Genomic DNA, 17,696 nt, shown 5'->3' on the forward strand with positions numbered 1-17,696 from the left:
TTTGTAGGGGTCCGCTAGTGCATAGCAAAATCACAACAAATTTCTATCACTTTGTTCCTCAACATGCAAAGACACATCGTGCAAAAAAATTCTCTGCAGTGTTTATGCTTACAAAAGGAGGCAACCCACCTATTAATGGTGATTCACAATGTTTCAGTTGTTTACTGCAAAATCTGGAAGTGAGGAATATATTGTGGGGGTGGTACTACGTACTGAGAATCAAAATCTTTGAATCATAATGAAAAATAAAATTGGATAGGGACTATTAATGTTGCTCAATCGTTGTTATCTTTTTTTATTTTTTTTTTTCTTCACTAATATTGGATTCACCAGCTTTTTGGTTCAAACAAAGCATCACAAAGTTATATTACTTGCTATATCTACAATCTTAAGTTAAACTCTATTTGAGGGAAGTTGTAAGAGCCTTATGGATAACCTTAACTTGGGTAGTGCACAAAAGTAAAACATGTTATTTTTTTCTCTAATGTAATCAGTACTAACTAAGAGGAAATTATGAAGGTTAGAGGGATAAAAAATGGTATGATGTTAAGGTTTAAATGTACAATATCCAAAGGTTTTCTATTGTCTAAAGGTTAAGGTTAGGACATTGGGACATCCCTACACACCCTACTTCTCGTGTACAGTTATATATAATATATAATATATAATATAATATCTTTTTTATAAAAAGAATATATTCAGGAGTTTCATCTACCCAAATAGAAGAGAGACATAAATGCTCTCTAAGTATTTCGCGTATTTTTATATATGTTTGTTCAAGATCATATATTTTTAGAACAAGTAATGATTATACAATGATTATAGTGCAAGTGTACGATTTTTATTAAATAATAAAATATCGAATAATATACAGAAATTGTTTAGATTTTAAGAGAACAATTTAGTTCTAGTTTAAGTTATCGATTGTTAAATGTATTATAAAATAAAATTATTTAATAACAATTAAATTTAGAAACAAAAATAATTATTCACTATTTTGAATAAATTAAATACTGATTTAGAGACTAAAAAATTACTGATATTTAAAGTAATTTCTATTATTAATAAAAATTTATAAAATAGTTTCTAAATTGGTATCTAAATTAGCTATTAAGATTTTAGCTACTGTACCGTCCTAATAATTGGCTATGAATTGGGTCAGGCAAACCGGATCTACATACCGACTGAGAGGCTCCTCAGAACCTGTCCAGATCACGCTATAAATGTTGATGCAATATTCCCGATTACGCTATTGATGCCTGGAGGAACTAGGGTCAAAAATCCAAGCCCATGAAAGCTTATAAATAGACAACCACCCACAAGGAGTCTCTCAACTTGCATCTTTACAATATATTCCACTATATACACTATATTTTATGTTTTCACTAACTTGAGCGTCGGAGTGTAATCGCAGGTGGAGCTCCCAGAAGATCGGTTCGCTAAAGCATGGAAGCAGTTACCAACGCCTCATCCAGTTGGTCGACCGAGTACCAGAAGGGAAACCGAGAAGAGCTCACCCATAATCCGACCGATTTCGAGCCAGTGAGAACAGCTACTAATATTTTATATTTTAAATTAGTTTCTAAAAGACTAATAAAAAAACTAATTTAAAATATAAAGTAGTTAGTAGCCAAAACCTTGGTAGCTAATGGTTAAATACCAATTTAGAATCTACTTTATAACTTTTTTATTAATAATAAAAATTTCATTAGATACTAATAATTTTTGTAATTTATAAAAGTGACGAGAGTGTGTTGAAAAAGAATGTCGAACATATCACTACCCTACATTAAGCCCAATGCAAATATATGAAAGCACACTACAAGAAAATCATAAAATAGAAACCAATTTTTAGAAACAAAAAATAATTAGTTGCTATAGTGACTAAATTAGAGATCATTTTAGAGACCAATATTGGTAGCAAAAACCTTGGTTGCTAATTAGACACCAATTTAGAAACCATTTAACAATAATAGAAACTAATTTAGAAACCAAAATTTTTTTAGTCCCTAAAATTGTCTCTAATTTAGTCACTATAGCAACTAATTATTTTTAGTCTCTAAAAGTGATCTCACGAGGAAGTGGAAGGGAGTTAGGAGTAAGTTTATTAATGAAGATAATTAGTCTGAATATTATAGGGTTAGGTGGCACCATAAAAAGGAATTATTTAAAGGATTTGATCTTCAAGGAGCAGGTGGATATGGTGTGCCTACAAGAGACGAAGAGTTCAAGTTTTAGTAGGGAGAAGGTGTACTTTCTTTTGGGGTCTAATGAAGTTGACTGGGTTGAGAACAAAGTTATTAACAGTGTTGGTGGGGTTCTTACAATGTGGAGTAGCAAGTCATTTCAGTTGTCTAGGGTGGTAAACGGTAGGAACTACTCCATAATCGAAGGCCTTTGGAAGCATGGTAACGAGGTAAATGTAACGGTAACGAACGTTTATTACTCTAGCTCTTTATCGGAAAAGAAGGAGGTGTGGAGTGAAATCAATGTAGTTAGGCTTAATCAGTTGTCAAAGGCTTGGTGTATCATTGGAGATTTCAATTCTATTAGAGGAAAAAAGGAGAGAAATAGTTTGATATTGACGCTAGACTACTCCCGAGAAATAAAAGGCTTCAATGAGTTTATTGAAAGTTCGAAATTGGTTGATGTCCCGTTGGTAGGTAGGAAGTTTACTTGGTATAAGCCAAACGGGCTAGTAAAGAGCAGAATTGACAGAGTGTTGGTTTCAAAGGAATGGTTGGGTTGTTGGCCAAATTGCCAGCAGTTTGTGTTGAGCAGATCAGTCTCAGATCATTGTGTTGTTATACTCAAAGAGGTGTCTGTGGACTGGGGTCCAAAACCTTTTAAGTGTTTGGATGTTTGGCTAAAAGATAGCAGGTCTAGGGAGTTTGTGAGCTTGAGCTGGAATTCTTATAAGGTCGTAGGATATGGGATGTTTATTTTTAAAGAAAAATTGAAAAGATTGAAAGCTGACCTAAAAATATATGGAATAAAGAAGTCTTCGGAGATGTGAATCACGTTAGTAAGGAGGTTCAAAAGAAGATCGATGTTCTGGACGAACGCGATGATACTTATGGGCTAGCGGAGTTTGAAAGGGAAGAAAGAAAGGCTCTCCTTGCTGAACTTAATAAAGCTAAGTTTAAGCAGGAGGCGGTCATGTTTCAGAAAGCACGACAAAGTTGGATATAGCAAGGGGATCTCAATACAAAGTTTTTCCATTCGTCTATTAAATGAAGAAAGGCAAGGAATCAATTTCATGGGGTTCATGTTAATGGTAAATGGTGTGAGGATAAGGATGTGATCAAGGACAAGATTTGTACTTTTTTCGAAAACAGATTTGCTAGGAACGATGTTTGTCAGGTTCGGCTGGATAATGTTAGTTTTTGCTCTATCTCGGGCTCCGACAACGATATGCTGATCGATGAATTTTATGAAGAAGAGATTAGGGTTGCTGTTTGGAGTTGTGACATCTGTAAGAGTCCTGGCCCCAACGGCTTCAATTTCGGTCTTATAAAATTCTGCTGAGATATAGTTAAAAAAGATGTAATGGCGGCGGTGAAGGACTTTGCGGTTAACGGTCATTGGCCCAGAGGTACAAACGCTTCGTTCCTATGTCTTATACCAAAAGTTGAAAATCCCCAGCAGCTTGGTGAATTTAGTCCTATTTCTTTAGTTGGTTGTCTGTACAAAATCATCTCTAAAGTGTTATCTCTACGTTTGAAGAAGGTGATAAGCAAAGTTATAGATGTCAGACAGTCGGCTTTCCTTGAAGGGAGGGGTTTGTTGGACAGTGTGTTGGTTTCCAATGAGGTTCTGAAAGAGTATAAAAGAAGGAGAAAAGGTTGTGTCTTCTTCAAAGTTGACTATGAGAAGGCGTACGACTCAGTTAGTTGGGAGTTCATTTACTATATGCTGAGGAAGATGGGCTTTTGTGAGTTGTGGATTCAGTGGATAAAAGGTTGCTTAGAATCAGCGTCGGTTTCAGTTCTTGTGAATGGCAGTCCAACTAAGGAATTCTTCCCTAAGAAAGGTCTTCGTCAAGGTGATCCGTTAGCTCCCTTCCTCTTTCTTATTGTGGCTGAAGGGTTGGTTGGGGTGTCAAGGATGGCTGAAGAAAAGAATTTGATTGACAATGTGGTAGTTGGCAAAGATAAAGTGAAGGTCAATATGTTACAGTACGCAGATGATACCTTGTTTTTCTGTGAAGCTAACACAAAAAGCATTTTCAATATTAAGGACATATTGCAATGCTTCGAGCTTTCCTCTGGGCTCAGAGTTAACTTTTTGAAAAGTGAAATTGGCAGAACGGGGGTTAGTCTTCTTTCACTAAGGGGTTTTGCAGCCATTCTTAATTGTGATGTGATGGTTTCCCCTTTTGTCTATCTGGGTTTGCCTGTTGGCGGAAGTCATAAGCGTGAGGTTTTTTGGAATGGGGTGATTGAAAAAGTTCAGGTTAGACTAAGCAGGTGGAAAGGAAAGTGCTTGTCGATGGCGGGAGAGTTTGTTTGATCAAATTTGTTCTTTCTTCTATTCCGTTATTCTTTATGTCCTTATTTAAATTACCTACCGGAGTGGTAGATAAGTTGGTAAGGATTCAAAGGAATTTTCTTTGGGGGTGGGGCACTGAAGGAAGGAAGATAGCTTCGGCATCTTGGAAAATTGTGTGTAAGCCTCGCGAACTTGGGGGACTAGGGGTCATTGATTTAAAGCTTTTTAACTTGGCTTTGTTAGGAAAATGGATCTGGAGGCTGGGTTCGGATAAGGGTGGTCTTTGAAAGGAGATTCTCGTCTCTAAATATGGTGGTTGGAGGAGTTTGAGAGAGGAAGGTAAAAGTAGCAGGAGTTCTTTTTGGTGGAAAGACTTGAAAGAGGTTTGGGCCTCGGAGGGATGGGGCAGGAGTTTTGAAGATGGGTTCAAGTGGAAAGTTGGAGATGGAAAGGACATTTCCTTTTGGGAGGATAGGTGGCTCGGTTGTGGTGCGCTGAAGAGAGTATTCCCGAGATTGTTTTCTATATGTTCGGCCAAAAATGCTAGGGTGGCTGAGCTCGGGTCTTGGTTTGAAGGAGTTAGGGTGTGGAATTTAGCCTGGCGCAGACCTTTTTTCGATTGGGAGAAGTCTATGGTGGATCAATTTAGTCAAGCTTTACTTGAGGCGAGACTAGATTTGGGGGAGGTGGACAGGTGGGTGTGGAAGGGAGGGGCTGATCAGAGGTTTTCAGTTAACTTTGTTTATTCTCTGGTTAGGAGGGATTGTGAGGCAGATCCTTCTCCAGTTTTTAGTAAGTTATGGAGTTTAAAAGCGGTACCTTCAGCTTTATTTACGGCTTGGAGGATGATGCAGAATAAGATCGCTATTAGGGTCAATTTGGATAGAAGAGGGGTGTTGGTTGAAAGTTCATTGTGTTGTTTGTGTGGAAAGGAGGAAGAGTCCTACCGTCACCTGTTTTTCGACTACAGTTTTGCTTGGTGGGTATGGTGTTTTTGTTATAAGTGGCTAGGAGTGTCGTTCGTGTCTCACAATGACCCTATGTCAAATTTTTCCCAGTTCAGGATGAACACGTCCTCTGCTTTTATTAATGAAGTGTGGAATACAATTTGGGTTAGGGTCGTGGGGGAAATCTGGATTCACAGAAACTCTATTATTTTTAATAGGGGAGTGGCTGACGTGTCTGAAGTTTGTACTTTGATGCAAGCAAAGGTTGGGTCTTGGATTTCTGCAAAATCTAGCACTAATTTAGTCTCCTTTTCCAGTTGGTGTTTGGAACCTTTGGAATGTATGCGTTTGGTTATTTGATGCTATTTAGGTTTTTAGTGTGGTTTGTGCTTTTGCTTGATGGGTTTGGAGGGTCCTGATAGTTGGATTATGTTTTTCCTTGTATACGGGTTGTTCCACCCCTGAAGTGGTTCATTTTTTTTATATATTTGTTATTGCTGATAAAAAAAAATTGATTTTTATTTCATAATTTTCTTGTAGTGGCATATTATACTCTAAACTATATACAAAATGAAAATTGTATTTAAAAGCTTTATATCATGTGAATTTTTCCACAATACATCGATCAAAACTTGTTTTTGTTTCTCACTCTCTATGGATTATTTTTAATCTTTATCATTCAATTTTAAGGCAAGTGTAATTTAGTTATTCTTTTAATTTAAGGTTATAACTTGTAATAAAAACAAAACAAATCACTTAGCATTTTAAAAAAGACAGACAAAGAAGAACACTTCTTTTGTTAAAAAATAAAGAATAATAGATGAAAAGCTAGGAGAAAGTACAAAAATAGAAAAGTCTCGACAGATTCACGTTCCACAAAGAATTTAATTTACTCAATCATAATTAAACTTCAATTCATTTTACCTTAATTATGTGTAAATAAAGAAACACTCCACTTTATTCATAAATTACTTGAATAGTTCTTATGGCTAACCACTAAGAATGATTTCAATTAAACCTTATAGCTTCAATCTACAATTTGCTTGCAATTTGGGAATTGGATCTATCAGAAAATCGAAGATGTTCCCACTCCACATCATTGATATTCCCAAAGTATTGATTCACCATTTCTTCATCAACAAGCTCAAGTTTCGAAGGCTCCCACTATAAACAATACAAAATAAAAGTGCTAAAACAAAATAGGTTTAAAACAAATATTCAATCGTGTTGAGTGAAAAATATGATAGAGTTAATTATAACTCAATTGGAATAATGGAAGGTGTAGAAGTATGCGTTCCTAACTTTACATTTTGGGATTTGAAGTAATCTGTTCAAACTCTTATCTATTGAGGTGATATTTTATATATTAATATTCAGTTCTTAATTAAAAAAATATTCAAAGTATATTCGTAGAAATGGAACATGAGATATTATCTTGTACCTTGGGCTTGTTGTCTTTGTGGAATAGCTTTGCTCGGGAACCCTTTTCAGTACATCCAAGAGAAGAATTGTTACAACATTGAAAATTAATCTCTATATATATTTATACAGTCTTAATAATTATAACTTTATTAATGATAAAATATAGCAACTTTATTTTAGAAATCACACTTAGAAACTGATTAAAACTTTCCAACTAAAATAATTTACAAACATCTTTTTACCGCGAATATAATCTATCTCTAGAAGAAAACATCTTATTCATATATTTTTATCAAATGTTTTCATTAATCACTTTTAAAGTGTTGGATAAAACTAGTTAATAAACTAGTTAGAAGCTATAAATCAGTTTGAATTGAAACTTATAAATTCATAAGTTGAAAAGTTAACAAAATTAGGGTTAAATATGTTTTTCGTCCTTATATTTTCATGCAAGATTGATTTTCATCACTAGTTCAAATTTTAAACCTTCTAGATACTTATAGTGAGAAAATTATTGAAATGATTTTTTGGTGACAAATGGATTTTCAACTTAGTTTAATATTTTAAAATATTTCATGCAGATTTAGTCCAAATTTTAAACCTTCTAGATACTTATAGTGAGAAAATTATTGAAATGATTTTTTAGTGACAAATGGATTTTCAACTTAGTTTAATATTTTAAAATATTTCATGCCGATTTATTGTTGACGTAAAAGTTATAATATTATAACATAATAACTCTTTCTAATAGTTTTTTTAAGTACAATTCAAAAGATCTAAAATTTAAACTAAAAAATCAAAAAACTAATTTCATGTGTGTTAATTTCATGTGTGTTATTATGTGTTATAGTAGAGAAACGAAAAAATATATTAACCTGGAAATTAATATTAACTAAAAATGTTTATTAGAATTAGTTTATAAATTTAAAATGATATATTTAATCATTTAAGATTATTTATGATATATAACTTTGTGTATCTAGCGGATCTAGTTTATAAATTACTAAAATAACTTATTAAACACAGTTTTATTAAAATTTCTCATCCCAATGAAATTTATTTTAACTCTTTGAATTTATTTTGTTTAAGAATTCAAGTAATGTTTTATAGGGAAATATTTACCTCATAGACATGATTGCCAAAAGTTCCTCTGAGGAGGTGGCAGACAATATTATAGTCTTGATAAAGACATTGGTCAATCTTTTCTAACCGGCCAATCCTAATCTAACAATCAATAAAATTGCAAAATTTGTAAGAAAATAAAATAAAAAATTATTTGGAAAGTTCTTATGATAAAAGATACTATAAATAGTAATATTGATTAATATTTAAATGGACATATGATGAAACAATTCTAGAAAATTATTGAATAAAAATAATTTAAAAACAAAAAATAACTAATTATTATATAAATTAAATGAAATATTTATTTTATAAATTAAAAAATTATTAGTATATAAAGTAGTTTTTAAATTTATAAACTAGTTTCTAAATTGATATCTCTAATTAGCTACCAATTTTAGAATTTAAAGTGGTTGGTAACTAAAACATGGGTACTTAATTAGATACCAATTTAGAAACTAATCTATAAATTTTATTAATAATAAAAGTTATTTTAAATATCAATAATTATTTTAATTTAATTTTTATGTAATGATTTTTTTTAATGGAATATGTTATTTTATTAGTAAAAGACAAAGAGAGTAAATAATTATATGTGAAAATTATAATAACAATGAGAGTAATGTTAATTGATTTTTGTTGTACTTACTAATTTCAGAAATATCTTGAGGCTAATAGGACAAGATGAACGCATGTAGCTTAATGCATTTGTAATCCATTTTTCAGCTCCAATTTGTAATTCATGTTCCTATAAAACATTATCATATGATTGAAAATTATACTATGCATTCAACATTGTAAAGGAGAAATTATCAAAATATCTTACTTGATGCAGAGATACTTACCAATGATTCAATTATTTCTTCCACAGTTTCCTTTGAGAAACATTTGTTTATAACTTCCAAACTTTTTTTTGGTACCATGAAAACCATTAATTTGTAATTCAGTAAGCGTTTCAATTTTCAAAAAACAGAAAATCTCAAGAGAATGATTTACCTCCTAAAAGGACTGTCTTCTCTCACGTTTGGTTTCTCTGCGAAGGTTTTTATCAGTGCAGAAATTGTTGAAACATTTGGAGAATTAAGAACTTGTAAGGCATTTTCCAACGACTCTAGCTTCTGTTGCACATAAAAAAATTATTTGTATGGATTCATAGTTCTTAAAGATTACGTTACAGTGAAGCTTATTGTGAAAGTTTATGAATAATTGAGGAAGAAGTGATAGTTTTACTATTGAAGGCACAAAATGTGTGGCTAAACCACATGCTGCTATTTCTGCTCCATCCAATTGTGCTCCAGTCAACCCTAGGTATTCCCCTTCATAAAATTAAACCAAAAAAGTAAAATTGCAAATTAATATCAATGCGCAAAAGGAAAAGGTAATACAGTACATTTTCTAAAGATTATTAAATAATTAATAATATTATATTAATATAATTTTTTTGTATATCTCTTTATATATATAAAAGTTACTTCAAAACCTTTTCCAATCGGTTTATTTGAGTGAAAAGTGAGAGATGCATATTGGTAGAGATTTAAGCAACTTACCAAAATAGCCAGGAAGTCTAGAAAGGAAGTAGTTGGCTCCCACATCTGGAAAATGTCCTATAGATGCCTCTGGCATTGCAAATATCTACAAATAATACATAAAACATATTATGAAAAGGATTCATAACAAATTAAAATAGACTTAATTTTGTGACATAAATCTTTGAATACTAAATACTTCCATAATAATATTAAGTAGAGAACAATGTAAAATATAATCAAGGGGATTGGAATCCAGAATTAGTAGGAACAGTAACAGATGCAATAAAAAACCACTTTAGGAACACTTTGTCTAAGAGTTGAGTGTTGAAAATTAGCTTAAATAATATTAGCCTTCTAGAGCTTTAGTGACCAAGACAGTGTGATGCTTACTAAAATCTTTTCAGAAGAAAAAATCAAAAAGCTTGTGTAGGATTGTGAGATCTTGGGCCCGATGGGTCCTACTTCAGTTTTATAACATTTTCTTGAAAAATCATAAAGGAGGATGTGTTCAAAGAAGAACATAACTTTTATAGATGGGACAAGTAACCTAGGGAAAGTAATGCATCATTTATCACTCTCACATCTAAGGTAGAAAATTGGGTTGTGTGTACAAGATAATATTGAAAATATTATCAAATAGATTGAAAAAGCTGATTAACGAAGTCATATAGATCATAAATAATCGATTTTAGCAAAGGTAGAGAGTTATTGGATATTGTTATGGTGACAAATGAGGTGGTGGATGAAATTATGAGAAAGAATCATAGGGAAGTCATAGTTAAAAGTTGATTTTGAGAAGGTGTCCAATTCAACTTGGTTTTTGTATTATATGTTGGAGAGATTAGACTTTTGGGAAAAATTGATCATGTGGGTTAAAGGGTGTACGAAATTTGTATCTATATTTATTTTGGTAAATGAGAGCCTTGTAGACCAATTTATTTAATCTAGAGAGCTTAGACAAAGAGATCATGTAACACTATTCTTATTTATGATTGTAGTTGAGGGCTTAGTAGACCTAGTTAGGCAAGTTGGAGTCATAGGTAGGTTACATGGCTTTCAAATAGGAGCCAGTGGAGTAGGGGAGTAGAGGTATAAATATATTGTAGTTTGCAACAAAAACTCTCTTTTTGTGCACCATATATACACAAAATTTAATGGTTACAAAGAGCATTCTTTGATTTTTTTTAATTAACATCAGGATTAAGGGCAAATTTTAACAAAACTAAGCTACATGGAATTGGAGTATATCATCACACATTGGACACATTTTCAGCACCTTATTTATTACAAGAAAATCATGAAATAGAAACTAATTTTAGAAACCCAAAATAATTAGTTGTTATAGTGACTAAATTAGAAATCATTTTAGAAACTAAAAAAAATGGTTTCTAAATTAGTTTCTATTATTGTTAAATAGTTTCTAAATTGGTATCTAATTAGCTACCGAGGTTTTAACTACCACTTATTTATATTCTAAATTTGGTAACAAAAACTTTTGTTGCTAATTAGATACCAATTTAGAAACCATTTAACAATAATATAAACTAATTTAGAAACCAAAATTATTTTTAGTCTCTAAAATGGTCTCTAATTTAATCACTATAACAACTAATTATTTTTTGTCTCTAAAATTGGTTTCTATTTCATGATTTTCTTATAGTGATTGTAGTTAAATGTCCGTACCATCACATATTTTGGTGTTATGGTTGAGACAAATAAAAAAAAGTCACTTTGGGATTCGCATGCTACAAAACATAAAAAAAAGGCTTGCGAAGTGGAAAACATGACCTTCGCTGGTAGAATAATATTGATAAAGTTAGTTATCATAGTTTTACCCTTGCTTTTTATGTCAATGTTTAAATCTAAAGAAAAAATGGGCTAGGAAATAAAAGATATGAATACATTTAATCTAGTCCTATTAGAAAAATGGAAATGGAGATTTTGGAGGAAAAAATAAATGGTTAGTGGAAAGAAGTCTTAGATTCAAAATATGGATCCTAGAGAAGTCTAAATAGTATAAAGAACAGAAGCTCGATCTTAGTGGTAGAGAGACTTGAGGAAAGTGTGTGAGAAAGCAAAAAATCACAATTGGTTTAATAATATATAGCTTGGTCTAAAGGAAATGAAAATCAAATCAAGTTTTGAGAAGATAATTAGGCGAGTTAGAGATCTTTTATGGATAATCAGTTCTATGCAAATTCATTCAATAAAGAAAGTAGTTTAAGGAACATGATTCTTTGTTGTGGGGGAGGTAGGAAGTGGAAGTATAATGACGCAGAGAGTGGTTTTAGTGGCAAAGAGGCCAACTGGATAATTTTATGGATGAGCTAGGGGACTACTCTATCCAGGAAGGAAGAGAAGATACATGGAACTGGAAGTATAGTGAAACTAATATCTATATTGTCAAGTTAAACACATAGTAAAATTGGAAATACTATGGTGGGGGATGAAGTATATATATTAGAAGAATTACAAAGCATTAAAGCTATGTCATTGGCTCTATATTTTTGAATGGAGAGTGCTTATTAATATAACTTCCACACATGATAAATTATCAAAAAGAAGAGTAAGTCGTTAGCCCTCTTTGCATTATGTGTGGGAAGGAAGATAAGTCACTACCAAAAGTTTGTTAGGAAACATTTATCTGAGTTCTCAATAATAGGTTTGACTAAGGAAGGAGACAAGATATGGAAGAGTATGTGAGTGACAATTGTTTGGTTAACCTGGACACATTGAAACGGTATTGTCTTTAAGATTTAAGAGTTTAGTCTTGGATTATAAGAAGGTTTTTAAAGCATCCCAATACCTGGAAAGCGCACTTCACTTACTCGAATTGGTGCCTTTGTCTAGGACTCTGTATCAAATCCTAAGCAAGTTAGATTTTTATTTTGTTTGTGGTTAAGGGATATAAGGGAAGGTCTGACTTAGATAACATCCTAAGACTCTCCAATAAATATTATTGTTGGGATGGTGAGTATATTGTTTTCTAAGAAAACTAATGATGTAATTTTGCATATATATGAAACATTAGCACAATAGTAAGCTGGTGTTGTTTATTGTTGATCTAAACTAGGTTGCTCTGTTATGCAAATCAATATGATCTTTCTACAGTTATTTTTTTCATGTGTATATGCTTTGTTGTGTCTTGTTATGTCTTTTTTTCCATCAACGGTATAATGTGGAAGCATGTCTAAAGAGTTAAAATTGATCACGGACTATGGACTAAATCGAGTTGTGGTGAGGTTGAACATTCCACTCTTCACTGCACCCAAATTACTTCCAACCTTCTTTGCATGATGGGTTGTGCTCTCTTAATTGGTAATGTGAGACAAAGTGGAATGAAAACTTCATCTTTGACATTTTTGGATAATTAATGAAAACTTTAATATTTTATAATTATAGTTTTGGAAGGTGAAGAGAAGCTTACTGCTTTTTCAGTCACAACCCTAAACCTTGTGGGCACAGATAGACCTGCTCCTCCTCCCATCACTACTCCATTGATAAGAGAGACCTGATTCCAAAACCATTCAATCAAAGCTACCCAAATATGTAAGAAACACTACAAGAAAATTATTAAATAAAAACTAATTTTATAGACAAAAAATAATTAGTTGTTACATTGACTAAATTAGAAATCATTTTAGAGACTAAAAAAATAATTAGTTTATATTATTAATAATTAGTTTTTGTTACCAAATTTAGAATTTAAATAATTGGTAGTTAAAACCTTGGTAGTTAAATAGATACCAATTTAGAAACTATTTATCAATAATATAAACTAATTTAGATCAATAATTTTTTTAGTTTCTAAAATGGTCTCTAATTTAGTCACTATAACAACTAATTATTTTTAATATCTGAAATTGGTTTCTATTTAATGATTTTCTTATAGTAAAAAATGGAAAATATTGTAAAAAAAAATATTTTAAACTTGTCAAACTCACTGTAGGCTTTTTATAGGTTGCAACCAAATGGTCCAGAGTAAGTAGTTTCTTGAAAAAGCTAGCTGCATAGGTCCAATGTCCTAGATTGACATATGTAGATAAATGTTATAAAGGGAAGCATAGTTAGCTTATCCATGAGCTTGGTTTCAAAATCATTAATTCAACAATTTTTTTGGTAGTTTTGGACAAGTTGTACCTACTAATGAGCAAGTAATCACTGATACCACATCACCTCCAGCACAAAAAGCTTTTCCATTACTCTAGTTAACATAGAAAAACAAGATAGTTACTCTTTAATCATAATGAAAATTTATCATACATAAACTTTGATAATTAGTGGAAGATCAAGACTAATAAATTTTGATAATTCATTCATTGAGTATATTTAATGGTGGATATTCCAAAATTTTGGAATCATATAAAGACTATAAAATTTAATCTAGAAAACTATTTTGAAAATGTGATAAGCATTAATTGTTCATTATCTCTTTATGGAGGAACATTGAGGACGAGAAAAATAAGCAAGTGAGAATAGTAACATAGAAAGTAAATGAGAGAATTCATATCCATCATAATGTGAGATTAAAAATCCTAATAAGAGGTTAGAGAGATATTGTATTTCACTCTTACGGAGTGAGATTAGAACTCTCATAAAGTGAAAAAACAAATATTGTAATTCTACTTTTATTGGGTGTTTACTTCTAAGTTGAGGAGATTTTTATGACAGATTTTCAGTGTCATTATTTTATTTCACTCTAATTTTTTTCTACTTATTATTTATGTAAGTATCACTTTTGTATCTATAAAAAAAAATTGATTTCTTCAACACTAATAATATAAATATTTAACTAAAAGGTGGTTCATTTCAGAAAAAAAAATTGTAATTAGCTCAAAAGTATAAATTTTAATCAAAGAAACTGCAAAGTTTGCTCATTGTTCTGATTCTCAATCTAGCAAATAATATTAGAAAAATTCCCCAGCATGTGATTTGCTTAATTTACCTTCAGTATGACAAGTTGGACTAAAGGGTCATTCTCATACAACTCTAAATTACTTGTTATTTGACAAATCTGCAAAACAAAACAAAATCCATTGTCATTCTTGGAAGAAAAAAAACGTCATATATATAAAGTTTTCTCTTTTGATAAAATAATATTCTTGAACAAAAGAACGTATTTCTCTTAATTAAATTTTTTAACATCATTTACACTACAAAAAATCATGAAATAGAAACCAATTTTTAGAGACCAAAATAATTAGTTGCAATAGTAACTAAATTAGAGATCATTTTAGAAATTAAATAAAAAAATTGGTTTCTAAATTAATTTCTATTATTGTTAAATAGTTTTTAAATTGGTATCTAATTAGCAACCAAAGTTTTAACTACCAATTATTTAGTTGTTAATTAACAGATGGTTAGAATTTATTTATAGTATATTTTTCTTATTGATTAAAAAGAATGACAGCTCAATTAATTAACCTTCCTACGACCTAGTAATTTTAAAAACAGTAGTCACAAAGTAATTGAAGTAATTTATGTTAAAGGCATTTAAGAATTGGTTTTGTTAACTTACCATTTCATGGTTAAGACTGTTTAGCTTTTGAGGTCTGTTTAGTATGACTACCTTCACACAAGAATTTCCAGTGAAAAGTACCTATACAAGGAACTTAGTCATGCAATAATATATCATAAAGAGCTTCATATAATCAATTCATTATTAAATTATTCATTTCATATCCACATCATCTTTATAATTTATCTCTAAATTAAAAATTATACTTTAAGGTTAACTTAATTTTGTAAAATTATTTTTCTCACGCGCTCAAGTTACTAACTCTCTCTAAGATTATATGGATGATCATAGTGGGTGGTCTCATCACTAACTCTAATGTTTTTGTTTGGATTAGAAAATGGATTCGAATGGAATGTCCGAAGAAAGTGAGGTTGTTTGAAATAAAGTAGAAAGTAGAAGAAAAGTTTATGAAAATTTGTGAATGATTTGAAAGATATAATAAATTTTAAAAATTATAAAATAATTTATATAATTTATTTATTTAATATAAATAAATTTAACTAAATAAATTATAATAATTTTATTATATAATTAAAAAAATTAGTTTTATTATTATTACTATTATTTATAATTATTTTTCATAATTATTATTTCATAAATTTATTATTTATTTTAATTATTATTTATATGTTTATTAATATTTTATATTTATTTTAATAATTCTTATTATTATTTATATTATACTATATTATATAATTAATTGTATTTATTTTATTATAATATAAATATTAATAAATTAATAATATAAAAATATAATATATATATATACTTATATATCAAAGACCTCTTTAATTACTCTCAATTTTTTTATTTTATCTTTAATATCATATTTAAGCTTATTATTGTATTATGAACATTGTGTTATTTTTTAATTTTTTTAAATATTAAATAGTTATTGATATGACTTTCACACTGTCGGAAAACAAATAAATCTATATTTCATTTAAATAAAAAAATACATATGTACAGACGGTGCTAGTCTAGTATAATAGTTATACACTTAATAAAATATATATTCATAGTCGAAATATATATTTTTTTATATAATTTTACTTTTTTTTTGCAAATCTTCATATTTATACGAAAAAAGGACGCTTAATTTTTCGTAGAAAATAAACAGAGACGTAAATGGTTTTAATAGAGTATTATAAACTTTAAACTTAATTTAATTTTATAAAATAAAATTTATATTACTTATATTTTATATATTATGATATATTTTTATTTTTAATAGTAGGATTTTCAAACTCTTTATACGCTTAAATCGACTTACCTTCGTCTAAGGGGGACAAAGTTGAAGAGAATGTGACTGTATATAAAATGTAAAAAGTTTTGGGTGAATAAACTTGTACCTACTGCACTAGTTACCGGAGGCTTTTGCGTTGGTCCAACTAAAGACTTGGTCTTGGGTTTCATCCAAGTCACTATTTTTTTCCTTTTCTAATTGGTGCTTAGATCCGATGATTTGTATTAGGATGATCTTATTAGATGTTTACTTAGTATGTCAGATGTCTTTCTCTGAATTAAGTTAGAAGTGTCTTGTATAGTCATCTTGGATATATGTCTATGGATGGATGTGATTAAGATTGTCATTATGTATAAGTATTGAATCACTCCTTAAAATATTTATATTTATTTATTATTGTCGATAAAAAACAATAAAATTAATCCGAACACATGTTTATTTTCTGCAGAATCTTTCTTTGCATTTATATCACTGTCCAAAGTATTTTTATAGCGGTATTATATTATCAGAAAATCTCATCTTGCATAACTTGTATGTGGTTAGGGGTTAAAAGATACGATGAAGACCGTAATTAAAAGGAATGAAAAAATAATTAACCTAATCAATTTGATAAAAATGACGATAAAAATATATATATTTTTATCTAACCATATTTCATCTCATTTTATAACAGATAAATTATATTAGTAAAATTGGAATATAATATAAATTTGAAGGTTGATTAACGTGGTATGTCATTTATCAAACATTCATGTAATAATTAAAATTTACTTGAAATAATAAAAAAGATATAATTGAAAAGAAGAAGAAGGAAAACCTGATTTTGCTCCCTATCAAAATTGAGAGTTGGAGCCATGAATATGAATTTTGAGAGTAAGAGGGTTTTGAAAAGGAGGCACACCAATTCAGCTCAATAAAACCTCTCTATTTATAAATCTCACCAATGTTAGATATTAACTATTATTATATTAAGTGAAACATACATGTGATATGTGATGTTAGAATAAAAAACAAAACCCAAGAAATATATAATTAAGGAATATTCGCAACAAAAGAATAAATAAATAAATAAAGGAATATTTCACAACTCTTATTATATAATTGTCAACACCCTCACCATTTAGTTTACAATACAAAAACATTATAAAAAAAAAAAATAACTTATTAAGATATATAGTCTGAAATTAATTTTTTTAATAAAAATTAATGTAATTTAAGAATGATTAGTTAGATTTGTTTTATCCATTCAAATAGATCTGGATTGCTTTCTAAATTATTTTAAATTCTAGATCATAGAAGGACCAAATTTGAAAATGATCTTTTAGTCATAGAAATTATATTCCGTTCACATTAAATTGATTGGAACCACTTATAAGTCGCCAAATCTAAGACGATTAACAATTACTAAAATATTGCCGATA

At 29.9% G+C, this 17,696-nt stretch overlaps 2 protein-coding genes across 2 annotated transcripts; one reads left to right on the top strand and one right to left on the bottom strand.

Moving 5' to 3' along the window:
* Positions 1–2,200: 2,200 nt before the first annotated feature.
* Positions 2,201–3,016, top strand: LOC150028124 (uncharacterized). Its single transcript, XM_090301063.1, has one exon. It carries the CDS (start codon positions 2,201–2,203, stop codon positions 3,014–3,016), a length of 816 nt encoding a protein of 271 aa, XP_090157189.1.
* A 3,276-nt stretch (positions 3,017–6,292) lies between these two features.
* Positions 6,293–17,131, bottom strand: LOC137837798 (putative 3-hydroxyisobutyryl-CoA hydrolase 3). Its single transcript, XM_068646931.2, has 14 exons — positions 17,093–17,131; positions 15,030–15,110; positions 14,457–14,525; positions 13,652–13,715; positions 13,456–13,535; positions 12,939–13,022; positions 9,530–9,614; positions 9,213–9,298; positions 8,979–9,100; positions 8,828–8,888; positions 8,632–8,730; positions 7,983–8,084; positions 6,880–6,921; positions 6,293–6,602 (listed from the first exon to the last, which is right to left on the bottom strand). Exons 1-14 carry the CDS (start codon positions 17,129–17,131, stop codon positions 6,471–6,473), a joined length of 1,146 nt encoding a protein of 381 aa, XP_068503032.1. The 3' UTR covers positions 6,293–6,470.
* Positions 17,132–17,696: the final 565 nt, after the last annotated feature.

The sequence above is a fragment of the Phaseolus vulgaris genome, chromosome 4 (assembly GCF_051622355.1).
Source record: "Phaseolus vulgaris cultivar YP4 chromosome 4, ASM5162235v1, whole genome shotgun sequence".
NCBI classification, from domain to species: Eukaryota; Viridiplantae; Streptophyta; class Magnoliopsida; order Fabales; family Fabaceae; genus Phaseolus; species Phaseolus vulgaris.